Source organism: Rattus norvegicus, chromosome 10, assembly GCF_036323735.1.
Source record: "Rattus norvegicus strain BN/NHsdMcwi chromosome 10, GRCr8, whole genome shotgun sequence".
NCBI lineage: Eukaryota > Metazoa > Chordata > Mammalia > Rodentia > Muridae > Rattus > Rattus norvegicus.
Genome location: NC_086028.1, coordinates 95,657,182 through 95,671,100, shown reverse-complemented (window position 1 = coordinate 95,671,100; position 13,919 = coordinate 95,657,182). Strand labels below are relative to the sequence as shown.

The 13,919-nt window shown below is 42.6% G+C and overlaps 1 protein-coding gene across 6 annotated transcripts in view; it reads left to right on the top strand.

Annotated features, from left to right (window-relative positions):
• Abca6 (ATP binding cassette subfamily A member 6) overlaps nucleotides 1-13,919 on the top strand; it is a 69,510-nt gene that overhangs the window by 40,435 nt on the left and 15,156 nt on the right. For all 6 annotated transcript variants that reach the window (XM_006247656.5, XM_006247654.5, XM_006247655.5 and 3 more), the window contains 3 exons: nucleotides 3,895-4,002; nucleotides 8,690-8,863; nucleotides 9,046-9,159. In XM_006247656.5, coding sequence (XP_006247718.1) covers nucleotides 3,895-4,002; nucleotides 8,690-8,863; nucleotides 9,046-9,159 — 396 coding nt within the window. The remainder of the gene's footprint in view (nucleotides 1-3,894; nucleotides 4,003-8,689; nucleotides 8,864-9,045; nucleotides 9,160-13,919) is intronic.

The window sequence follows — 13,919 nt, the reverse complement described above, 5'->3', positions numbered from 1 at the left end:
TAGGGATATAGGCACCATTGACACATAAGGAGAGCTGTTTATGACAAACCCATAGTCAACGTCATGCTAAGTGGAAAGGAACTTGAAACGTTTTCATTAAAATCAGGAACAAGGCAAGGGTGTGCCTCCTTTCTCTGTTCTTACTCAGTAGAACGCTTCAAGTTGTAGCTAGAACACTAAAGCCATAGAAATAAATAGGAGATTCAAACAGGGAAGGGAGAAATCGGCTTTCTTATTTAGAGATGATTTGATTTTGTATCTAAGAGGCCCTAAAGACTTCAACACCTGGCCAGTGGCATGACCTCGTGGGAAGGCAAATGATCTCCCAATAAAAACCCTACGGCATGAGTTTGATTCCCAGAATTTACATGCAGGTGGAAGGAGAGAACTGATTCCACAATGTTGTCCTCTGCAGATGTGACTTACACCCACTCACACAGACAGCACACCCAAATGGTGATGATGATGATGATGATGATGATGATGATGATGATGGTGGTGGTGGTGGTGGTGGTGATGATGATGAGGATGATGATGATGAGGATGATGATGATGGTGATGATGATGAAAGAAAATAAAAAGAAGACTGTGCTATGAACTCATAGAACTAATAAACACTTCATCGAAAAATCAGGAAAAATGCACAGTTAGCATTAAAATCAGTAGTTTACCTAGATACACACTGAAAAGAAATGCAGGAAAATAATCCCCAATCACAATAGCCTTGAAATCACGAAATGCAGGCTGGAGAGATGGTTCGGCAATTAAGGGCACTGGCTTCTCTTTCAGAGTCCTGGCGTTCAATTCCCAGCACCCACATGATGTCTTACGACTTTCTGTAATGGGATCGGATGTTCTCTTCTGTTGTATTGCTACACATACAGAAAAGGACCCACATTCATAAAATAGATAAATAAATATTTCTTTTTAAAATATATTTTTGTGGGCTGGAGAGATGGCTCAGTGGTTAAGAGCACCGACTGCTCTTCCAGAGGTCCTGAGTTCAAATCCCAGCAACCACATGGTGGCTCACAACCATCTGTAATGGGAATCCGATGCCCTCTTCTGGTGTGTCTGAAGACAGCTACAGTGTACTCATATACAAAATAAATAAATAAATCTTTAAAAAATATATTTTTGTTTTATTATTTTTGAGGCAGGGTTTCTCTGTCTGACAACAATGGCTGTCCTGGAACCTCAAGCTCACAGAGCTCTGCCCGCCTCTGTCTTCTGATTGCTGGGATTAAAGATATGCCACCAACGCCCAGCTAATAATTCTTAAAAATCATAAAATGTAATAAACCACCCAAGGAAGTGAAAGACCTCTACAATGAAAACTTATAATATTGAAGAAAGAATCAGTTTTATCCAGTGGCAAACTCCCTGGTTGGTCAGCTCTAAACACATACATGTAGGGATAGCACTAAACATTTAATGCATTCATAAGTTATACATACATATGTATATGCAATATGAATATACATATATAATGTAGGTTATATATACATGTAGATGTGTGGTGTACATATGTGTGTGTATATAATATTTAGACAGAAGGTAATGGATTTGAGATGGAGTCAGAGGGACATGAGAGGAAATGGAGATGTTGAGAAACAATGAAAATGATAAAACTCTTCAAGCCCTTCCCCCATTTTGCTTAAAATAAACTAAGGAAGAGACTAGAAAATGGGAAGATACTCTCTTTCTATAGATTTACTTGTAGAACCAGTATTGTGAATATGGCCGTTCTACCTAAAGTAATCTTGAGATTCAACATAATCTTGGCTAAATTCCATTACTCTTCTAAGGAGAAGCAGTAAAATAATCTTGGAATTCATATGGAAACACAAAATGCCCTACGCGGTCAAAGCGATTATGAGTAAATTAGTGCTGCCAGAGCTTTGACTCTACCTGACTTCAAGTTACACTACAGAGCATTAGTGGTGAAAAGAACGTGGTCTTAGCACAGATATCAGCGGATAGAAGATCCAGACATAAATCGATGCAACTTCAGCCATATGATTTTGACAAATACACCAAGAAGTCACACTGCTGAAAAGATAGCGTTTTTGACAAATGGTATGGAGAAGCCTCAATATCTGTGCTAACAAGAACGAAACTAGTCTCTGCCCTAAAACCAACCCTGAACGGATGATCTCAAGACAAAGCCCAAAGCCCCGAAGGTAGGGGTGCGCTACAAGATGCAGACGTAGGTGGGAGCTTTCTTTGTGGGACACAGTTGTGCAGGAACTAAGACTAATGAATGACAAACAGATGTCTTCACACAACTCAAGAGTATCCGTTCACAGCATTTTCCCATGCCACCGTTGTTGTGGTATAGACGTTGCCTATGTAACCACTGTGTGATCATTTCCTCCTTATTTCAAGTGTTTGCAGTGGGATTCATCTTCTGATGGACAAGAGAAATAGTTAAAATGGACTCCAGATGTTTCCCATTGGAAGCAGGATCAGAAATGGACCAGCCGTGGGGAATCTTAGTTTATGAAAATGTCTCAAAGTAGCTTCCACTGAATCAGCAGAGCTGGAAGTACATGCTAGTGTAGGTTTTCTGCAGATAATGGAAAAAGTGAGATGGAATATACTTAGCGGATCAGTGATGAATATATATTCATATATGAACACACACATATATACACATATAATATACACACATATATATTATACATACTATATGTATACACAATACACACATCATATAGTGTATGCACGTGCATTATATATTTATATATATAATACACACGTAACATAAATGTATATAAAACACATGTATATAATATATGTGTATAAAATGTATTTATATACATTATATTTATGTGTGTTTATATGTGTGTGTGTTTATACCTATGAGCTAAAGTATTGTACACATGACTGTGTGATGGGGAGGACACGGGATGATTCAAGAAGTAAGAACTTAAGGGAACTCTTTGAAACTTAAAGCCAGGGGCTGGGGAATGTAGCTTGGAGGTATAAAACTTATCTAGCACATTCAAGGTTGTGCTAAGTTTGATCCCTAGGATCTCAAGGGAAAAGAGAAGAAGCAGTGGTTAGCGGCCTCTTGATTTTTTTCATTTAAAAAATAGGTGCATTTATTTTACATGCATAGGTGTTTTGTCTGCACGTATGTCTGTATACTCTGTGCATGCAGTGTCCAAGAAGCCAGAAGAGAGCCGTAGAAGAGTCAGTCGTAAGCTCTGGGTGGATGCTGGGAAGGGAACCCGGGTTCTCTGCAGGACTGACAGGCACTCTACCATTGAGACGTCCCTCTAGCTACCGGCCTGGACTTGTAAACTGATTTTATTTACAGTTTGCTCAGCACTCAGAATTCCTTGGTCTAAGGCAGGAGGAACTCTGCATCCACTAAACGCCAATTTAATTCTCCTCTTAATTCTCCTCTGCTTCCGGTAACCACCTTCTCGCTTACTGTTTCTAGGAATTTGACTACTTTACATACCCCATGCAGTGGAAACACACAGCATTTGTACCTTTTGGCTGGTTTGTTTCTGTTTCACATTGTATATTCCAAGCGGATCTGTCTTGAAACCTTTGACAGGATTTTCTTCCCGTTAAAGCTGAACAATGCTTACTATACAGATATGTATGTATTTGGTTTTGTTTCTTCATACTCCTGCTAATGGCCTTTGAGTTCTTTCTGCATCCTGGGTTGTCGTTAGGATGCTATTAACATGGCTGTCTGGATATCTCTTCAAAAGACCCCTGCTTGTTCTTTTGGATATATATCCGAAAGTAGGTCCTAACATAGTCTTGGCTTCTTCTGTGTTTTGAGTTGAAGTCTTGTGGTAAGTGATAGGTACGGTTTTGCAGATCAATAGATGATACTTGGATCTGCCACTAAAACTCCTTTTGTATTTGCAGGGCATCGTGGTGGTCTGGTTTGGGATACTGGAAGCTTCCCTGTCCATTCTGTTTATTGTGTGCAGTGTTTCTCCACATATCGCCATGAGTAGCATCAGTGATTTTAAAGTAAGAAGTGTGGGTAGGGGATGCTAATAATTTCAATCATTGTATTTTTTTAAAAAAAAAGCTTTTTATTCGTTCTTTCTGAATTTCACATCACGTACCCCAATCCCACACATCGTCTCCTTACCCTCAACCTTGCCACCTCCTGACAGAGGGGGAAAAAATCTCACTGTAGAAGCTGCAGTGTGTCACAGTGTGTCCCATAGTACTCCCTTTTGTCCACACTTCTTTGCTTGTGAATGTTGGTTGCAATGAATCATCAGTCTGGCCTCTGCTACTCTATCAACCCCAGAACCTCACTGGCACTCCTGTTGTGCCCTGTGTCATGGAGATCCTGTAGTTTTGGGTCTGTAGAACTCCAGTAGTTCATCAAAGGGGTGGGTGTTGGGGTGGGCCAGTTCAAAGCCTGAATCTGGGCCTGGCAGGTATCGGAGATGGCCAACCCTCTGGCTCTCACACTCTCACCAGCACCACCCCCCATTCCCACCTCAGCCCCCGACTCCTACCTCCCCCACCCCCACAACCAGGGCTACCTCTATTCTGCTGCCCAGGTAAGGCCCAGGGCTTTCCTGAGCTTTGCAGCTGGTGAGGGACATGGCCAGTTCTCCCACTCTCATAACCACAGGGCCAGCTCTCCCTTCTGCCATAGACGGTGAGGGATGCGGGAAGAGAGGAGGCTATCTCTCATCTATATACCACTGCCCAGAAGACAAGTGTCATGGACAGCTCTTGGGCTGACTCATCTGCAATTCCTACCCCCAGAGCCAGGTCTACTGTGCTGCCCAGGCAAGCTGCAGGGCCAGCTCTCCTGTTCGTATGACCCCAGGGCGTTCTCCCACCTGGCACAGTGGTAAAGGAGGAGGAAGGAGAAGGATATCTCTCCCTCATCCATGACACAGCAGGGAGACACAGTGAGAGGGACAGCTCTCCCACTCTTCTCCTTGAGACTGGCTCATTCACAGCTCAGTATTTGTATTTTTAATCATATACGTGCAAAATATTTTTTCTTTGGGGCATGGGGATGCACTGAAACATGGCCTAATTTAGTATAATGTAGTTTGGAATTATTGCCAGCAACTTAGAAAGCTTATTTTTGGAAACCCCCACACCTGACCTCACGTAATGAGAACTAGAAAATATTTAGAGGTCTTTTCATTATCCATGGATTAACATGGCATTGCACATCGGTGTACCAAGCAAAATGTGGTTAGGGAATTTGATTTGTGGGTCTCAGGTTCTTAAACACAATGTAATTATTTTCAATAGTTATACATTATTAATTTACCTTAAAAATTCTTGTAGTTTCAACCACCCCCACACATGCACACATGTGCAATGCTTATATAAGCCAGGCAATGTTAGCCATACATTTTTAAGACAAGCAAATAAAGTGAATTTATATCTCCATTATGACAAGGTCCACCAGTCCAGCACTTTTTACACATGAAGAAGTCAGTCAGAAATCTCTTTGCATGTGATTTAAGTTAAATGTTGATACACATTTTTTTTAAAATGTCATATGTATCAAAGAGTAGATTAACATCCCATGGGCTTTGCATACATTGACTGCCCTCACGTCCAGTTTCACAGTAGCACGTGCTTGGGAACATAATTGAATATCTCATAAAATCAATCGCAGGGATCGGGGATTATTGAGAGCATTAGGTTCGATGCTAACAAGCACACACCAGTGATTCCACCAGGAGAGGGGTCTGTCCTAAAGCAAGGATGCTGGTGCATACAAGAGGTGAATGAAGTAAGTGCTGTGAGACAGCTTGTCCCCTGAAGGTGTGGGATCACGGGATTAGCAAAAGAGATTGGTAGCTTTTATAGTGTTGGTAGCATTTTTATTGGTGTTGTGGTTTTCCTTCTAAGCCAGCTGGCTCCCAAATAGTTGAGACTGGATTCTTATACTTATTTAACAAGCTTTAAGGGCACAACAACTGAGCACTATTATTGTACTTTAATCCTCTAAGCCAATCTGGCTACTTCCCAGTTAAAATCCTAGTGATACCTGCATTTTAATACTGATCTGGCTCTCTGGTCTCCAGGTGTTTTCTCATGGTCTCACCTGGACCCTCCTTATGGTGAATCCCTATTTCTTGCTCTTCTTCCCCTTCCTCTGGCTGGGAGGAAGTCCATCCCTATTGTCTTCCCTGATCAGTCATTGGCTGATCAGCTCCTTTATTGACCAACCAGAGAATAGTTAGGGAGCAATGTTTACACAACACTGAGACAGGAGAATCTCAGGATAAAGATTGCAAACAGACACAGGGTGTGTGTGTGTGTGTGTGTGTGTGTGTGTGTGTGTGTGTGTGTGACAGAAACCAGCATTTGAGTAATCAGGGTGTCTTTACACAGTACACAATAACATGCCTACATTATACAAACATTTATGTTCCTCCTGTGACCCCTCTGTCTCCCCACGGCTGTTGGACAACAACCTGAGGGGACAAAGGGAGCAGAGGTGGAGAGCAGGGTCAGACAGCAGGGAATATGAGTGGAATGACCTCTGGAATCCACTGCAGCGAGACAAGTCTACTTTATTGTTTCAGGGGTAGGGTATATAAGAGCCTTTTATGAGTCTGGGTGGAAAGGGTCTCAGCATACAGGGAGCAAGAAGGACTGATTAGTTATAATGCAGCATCTAATCATCTTGTGGGCAGGAAACCAGAGTGTGTGCTGGGTTGTGCAGCCTTGCGGAGACTCTGTATGAGGTCAGTTTTCAGCCAAGGCCAAGCTACCTGTGTTCAGAGACACTCTCCACACGATGACAGGCAGAGACGGGAAAGCCCACTGAGAAAGGGGGTCTCCATTTTGTGCCAAGTTCAGAAAGCCAGTCATGAGGCACTGCTACTTTAACAGGAGAGTTCCCCAACATCCTTTTGGTGACCAGACTAGTAAAACAATAATCTCCAAAGAATTAAACTTTTCCTAGAAACCATTTTAGGAGGAGGAAAAGGCTGAAGCTTGATGCCAGACAGAAAAGGATCTTGTCCCCCACAGAGAGGTTTCACACAGTTCTTACAACTTTAGCAGACCACCTTGCTGGAGAGACGGAGCCGAGAGTGGGATGGGTCCACAATGGCCCACACCTTCACTGTGCCTGCTTAGTTGTGCATGCCACTCTGGGAACCCAAACCTCATGTCAGCATCCCTGATTAGACCCTTTCATCTGTTTCTTGTCTTCCCGATGTGACTGCTTGGACCAATCGCTTTTCTCTGCCTTTTGGTAATCTTTGTCCCTTTGAGTGACACGTTAGGGTGGACTGTGAGCCCTGGCTTACTGGGGGCAGCCAGAGCCCAGCCTGTGACCCCAAAAACAAATGTCCAAAACCAACAACTCAACTTGACATTTCTGAAGATGAACCCTCACTTCATGATCTCAGACCACAGAACTCCAACACCCACACCATAGTTTGACACACGCCAAGGAAAGAAAAAAGATAAAAAGGCCTGGGGAACTTTCTCTGCTATCACCTCAGGTAATTAAGTGGAGGGGCTGTTTAAGTCGGAATGGGAGATGGTGGTTTCTCAAACAGAATTTGGGGCATTATCTTACCTTAAAGATAGCAAATGCATACTAGAGACCCATGTGTGGTGTGCAGACATTTGACACAATAGGACATGAAATTGATAGGATTTTTCCAAGGATCAAAATTCAAGTACTTCCCAAGATAATGCCTGGGAGTGGAGCTAAGAATAAAATCAATCTCATAGACTTGATATGAGTATTAATTTATATAATATACTTTAAAGAAAGTGTCCCTCTCCAGGTAGGAATAAAGTTTGACAAAACCCTATTATGAGAAGGTCATCATCTACTCTATCCAATTTGATCCCTAGGATGTTGTCATCCTATTTTTCACAGTATTAGGAAAGTAATTCTAAGATCCCTATAGAAGCACAAAAGACTGAACAGTCAAAGCAACCCTGTTGGTTTTTAAAACAAAATCCCAAACGTTCGAATTACCAAATGAAGATGCAGGAGTCAGATGCTGTGGTGGAAGCTTCCCAGCTCAGAGCGGCAGAGACAGCACCCAGCTGACCTTCCTACCCCACCAACACCCAAACAGAAAAGACCTCTTTCTTCTACTCCATACTGTCTTAAATACCCTTCAACTCAAAGCCCCTCCTTCCTCTTTCCTGGGTTTTCTAATGTTCACTCCCTGTCAGCTGGTTGCCTCTCTGACACTTGACCTATCGTTGACTTTATTCAGTCCTGTTCACAGGTAGCTCTTTGAACTAAAGGTGTATGCTAGGGTGAGCCGCACTACAGGACCTGTTTACAGTGAACAGAAAGCTCGTGGATAGAAGGCATGTGCTAGGGCCGAGCCATGCCGCAGCAATATGTTTCATGTTCACAATCCTGGGGTTCACAGATTGCGCACAACCCCTCAGCCGAAAGAACCACACCATGTAGTCCAAGCTGGCATGCGTAAAGCCAAGGGTTCAATCCCCATGCCTGATAAACCAGGCAGAGTGTCCCGTACCTTTAGTCCTAGCATCTGGGAGATGGGAACCAGATCAGAAGTTAAAGGTTATCTTTTATGTATAATGCCAGCCAACCTCTGCTACATAAGAGACTACTACCCCCCCCAAAAAATGAACCCCACAAAACAAAAACCAACCAGACAAAAACACTCTGCAATTTAACTGAACTGATGTACCATCCATATTCTCTCATCAGAAGAAAGCTGACTCCCAGCTGTGGATTTCTGGCCTCTACCCTTCTGCCTACTGGTGTGGGCAGGCGCTCGTGGACATTACTCTTCTCAGTGGAATTCTTCTCACGGGCTACATCACGTTATACACGACAAAACTGATGCACATCTACTTGACAGGCGAAATCGTGCTGTCTATAGTAAGTAACACGGTGCCCGGTAGTTAAAGGTAAAATGCCATGGTGGCTGTCCATGTATTTCAGAATGTTGGATATGCTTAACAACACGCAGAACACCAGTATAATAAAAATATTTTTAAACATTTGTAATTTAAAATCTCCCGCTGTCTCATCTTAACTGACGCTATCTGAATTATCTCCAGGTCCTTCTCGCTTTTGGCTGTGCAGCTTCTCTTGTCTTCTTGACGTACGTGATATCATTTGTTTTTGGCAAAAAGAGGAAAAACAGCGGCCTCTGGTCAATTTGCTTCTTTATTGTAAGTATGAACCTTATTAAGCACAGTCATTCCTTGTCTTGGGCAGTGGGAAAATTGAAAATGTAGATTAAATTTAAACATTCGAATCCAGTGCCCCAAACCTTTCAAAAGCTGACACGATTCCACAACAGCCAACTTCCTGTGATGCTTTCATGCCAGAATTCAAGTGCCCAGCAAAACCTACCCGGCCTTCCCTACAGATCATTTAAAGTTACGCACGTAAAGTACACGTGAAACGTCACTTAGATTTTAAGGTTTGAATTCTACTCCAAAGGCATCTCATGCGTATGCGGTTATCCCACAAGTCCAGGAACGCCTGGACTTCAAATGCTTATTGTTCTCAAAGGTTTCAAATTAAAAATTACCCTGAAGAAAGGAGGACCTGGGAATGTAACTGAGAATTAAAGAGAGGGAGGGAGAGAGTCAGGGAGGAAGGGAGGGAGAGAGAGGGAGACAGAGACAGAGAGAGAGACAGAGAGACAGAGATAGAGACAGAGACAGATAGAGAGAGGGAGACAGAGGGAGGGAGAGAGACAGAGAGAGAGAGGCAGACAGAGAGAGAGAGAGAGAGAGAGAGACAGAGAGAGACACAGAGAGACACAGAGAGACACACAGAGAGAGACAAAGAGAGACAGAGAGAGACACAGAGAGACACACACAGAGAGAGAGAGAGAGAGAGGACCAAAGTTTAAATGTGCTGTTGAGTTTTCAGAGCCTTCAGAGCCAAGGGACTCCCTTCAATATGAGAACCAGTAATGGCTCCCTAAGCCATTCTGAGGAGTAGGGGTTGTCCAACTTTTGACATCACAATATGCTCTTCTCATCTGTAAATTTGTTGGTCTACACCAGTAGCTGTCCTGGCGTGCATGTGGCCTGCACACAGCAGTTTGGGTGTGCCTGACCTGGGAAGTCTGTTCTAACCTCAAGTGTGAGAATTACAGACACCAACTTTAATTCTTAGGTTAAATAATTTATTAATACCCACATCTATTTCATAGCCATAGGTATGGTAAAAAGGAGAGCTTGTCAGGGATTATGGGAAGCTTTGTTCTATATAGTAGCCCAAGCAGTGAAGACCTGGAATGCTATTGATGCTGCCTTTAAGCTGATATTCCTGATACATGACTGAATGCCTTATCGTCTATATTGTACCTCTAAATTTTTGGAATGGGGGTCCTGAAACTATGAGAGGCACCAACCCAAGACCATCTGTGAGAAAATATACTTGTTTGATGCCATCCGCTGACTTCTACAGAAAATGGGTGGGCACAGCTGACTGATGTCCCTTATTAATATCCAGCATTCCTATTTCATGACTCTGGATTGGATCTGGCTGCATTTACCAGGGGCATCTATTACTCTTACCTTCACCCTCACAATCCATCCAAAGTAGAGAAGCTACGTACAGGACTACGGAGTACCATGTTTGAGGCTGGCCGAGAGAATCCGTGTGTCAGACACTTGAAGGCAGCTTTGATCAGCTGACAGAATTGCCGATGGTTTTCAGCTATCCCCAACACTGAGTCTGCAGAACGGATCACCTCAGAGATAATCTCACTGTAACTCACCTGGTTTTCATTTCCACTAAATACTCTTTCACGTGTCTAGCAGAAGTGAGCGAAGCAACCATACCGACTCCTTCCATTTCAACTCTGAAGGAATTATTTCTGGGAACTGGTGGTTGAGTGTTTCAGGGTCAAGGTCAATATGGCTGCTGACGAGGGTGCTGTCAGCCTTGAAGATGGCAGAGTCAATTCCTTCCCAGGTTCTCTGGCAGCTTCTTTACCTCCAGAGCCGAATAACTGGCATCCTGGAACAATGGCTTGTCTGTGACTCTTTCCTCTCCTTTTGTTGTCTCTACAGAGAAGTCACTTAAGATTTGGGTCCGGTGCTCCTCTGGCTCAGTGCTTTTGCAACCTATGGCCTTGTGAACGTAACTTACGCTAGTTTGCAGGGAGCAGACTCTGATGAAGAGACAGGCATTCATTAGCCACAGCAGAAGCATGCCTCAATACTGTGTGACCCAAAATTCACTAAAAAAGCTTAACGGCAATTCCGAGATAGTTGTAGGTCCTACTGGGATGATTGACATAATAAGGGTCTTCAGGTGATCAGAAGCAGGAAGTAATTTTTTTTAAATATAAGTGTGCCCGGAAATGTGAGAGAGGAGAAGAATAAATGTGGACAAGGGTTCCACACGTTGGCACAGAGATTACAGAACTTGCGGCACAACGAGAGCAGTCTTTCAGACTCGCCGTCTGAGACAGTTATTACGCTCTAACTTAATATATAGTTAGAAAGCACTTGGTTCTATTCTACATTGTTTTTAGTGAATGACCCATCATCCGGGAAGACATAAAGATTTGAAGAACAATGTGTGCAACCTCTAGGATGTGTGCGTGTTATTACTTTGGATTGAGTCGGGAAAGTGCATGTAGTCATTTTAGCTTTGTCCTAAACCTCTAGTCTTTTCATCTATAAAGAATCCTCTTAGTCTGATTAATAGCTTGAGGAATGTGTTCTCCAATCCAGTTCTGTGTCATTTTTTAGTTTTTTTTCAAGTTCTAATTTAATTACATTTCTCCATTTCCTTTCCTCCCTCGGGATCCTCCCGCATACCACTCCGAACTCTTCTTCAACTTGTGGCCCTTGTTTTCATTAATTGTTGCTGTAGGCATATATGTATTCGTATTCACACATATATTTCCAAATACAACCTGTTCAGCCCCCATAATATTACTTGTATGTATCTTTTCAGGGCTGGTCATCTGGTGTCGGAAAACAATCGGTGTGCTCTTCCCTGGGGAGCACCACCTCTCTGGCTCCCTGCTTTACTTAGTGGCCTATAGGGTGGCGTAGGGTTGAGTTCTCACAGGCTTTGCGCTGTACAGCTTGGCACATTAGCTGTTGTCACGCTTGTTCAGCTCATGCTTGGGTGGTCATGTTGTTGACAGTGAGCATAGCTTGTGATGTTACTAGGAGAAACAGTCTCACAGCAAAGTCTCTGATCCTCTGCCTATTTTAATCTTTCCAGCCCCCCTTCCACAATGTTCCCTGAGCCTTAGGTGCTGGAATGGTGTGCAGATGTATGCACTGGGGTGGGTCTCCACAACTCTGCATTTTGATTGGTTGTGCTGTTTTGCAGTGGTCTCCGTCTATTGCGAAGAGATGTTTCCTAGATAAGGAATAAAGACTACATGTATCTGTGGGGATAAGGACAAATGTCTATAGATTACTGGTAGGAATATGCTGGTTTAAATGGAGTAATGGTTGTCGATTCTCTTTTTTTTTTCTTTTTTCTTTTTTTTTCTTTTTTTGGAGCTGGGGACCGAACCCAGGGCCTTGCACTTGCTAGGCAAGCGCTCTACCACTGAGCTAAATCCCCAACCCCTGTTGATTCTCTTTTAACAACCACGATTTCACTAACACTGAGTAGTTAGCCAAGTTTCCATCACCAGACACTGTATCAATCTTGTCATTGTTTTACTATGACCATAGTCCATTTTGCTTTGAGGTTACAGAATCCCATGTATCTGTTGATTTTTACTTTTGTTTCTTGCATTTTTTTTGGGGAGGGGTCATATCCCAAAAGGCAAAAGGTTAATAGCTAGACTGTATAAGGAACTGAAATAATTTAATAACAGGAACACATAGTCCAGTTAGAAATGAACAAGTGGTTGGAGTAGATGCTCAAAAACAAAGTGGAATGGGTAGCAAGTATATTTTTGAAATCGATTCCCCATCAGGAAATTGCAAGTGTTATATCATTTATTTCATTTATAGCTCACACAGAAGTAACATGTAGGCAAGCATGCAGAGTAAAAGAAACATCATGCACAGCCTGTTGATGGGATGTAAGTCTATACATCCAGAACAGGGTACAGTCCGAAGGGTCCTCACTTCTGGGTGTGAATACTAAGGAGATTAAATCAGCATACCACAGAGAAAGATGCATTTCGAGCTTACTGTGTCTCTAGTTGCAATAGCAAACAAATGGCTTCACTGTTAAATGTCAATTGGTGGATGACTATGTAGAGAGTTTGCCACATAAAAATGTAAGGGTATGTTATTATGCAGCCATAGATTGAAGTACTGTCCTTTGCAGAAAGGTGGGCAGAACTTGAAGGCATTATACGGAGTGAAAGCAGATATGAAACCACAAACAGCATATCTTCTTCTCCTGACGTGAGAGCTAAGGAAAGTGCTTACAATCAGAGGAGTGGTTATTAGACGTTAGGAAAGGGGGGAGGGGAGACAGAGAGCTGATAAACCAAGTTCAGGCACTGAGTTCTAACCCACACATATCAAAAACAATCTCTAAAAGCACACTGCACAGTGGAACCAACATGAGTATGTGCACATCATACACACACACACACACACACACACACACACACACACACGCACACACACACACACACACACACACACACAGTATCAAGAAAGGATTAACTCAGAGTTTGTAAACATAAATGATAAGATGGTACGAATTACCCTAATTTAATTGGTACATATTGTATGTGTGTATTCAAATATCGCACAGGTCAGAGGTGCTGCTCAGTGGTATAGTACATGTTTAGCATCATGAGACTCAGCATTCCCTATTAAAAAAAGAAAGGTCATATAGAACACACGATATGAATAATTAACATGTGCTGTTAAAACTAATTTTCTAATGGGGAGATAATATATATATATATATATGTAAACAAAACCATTCCTTTTTTTGTCTCAGAGATAGGAAATTGTTATGGCCATGT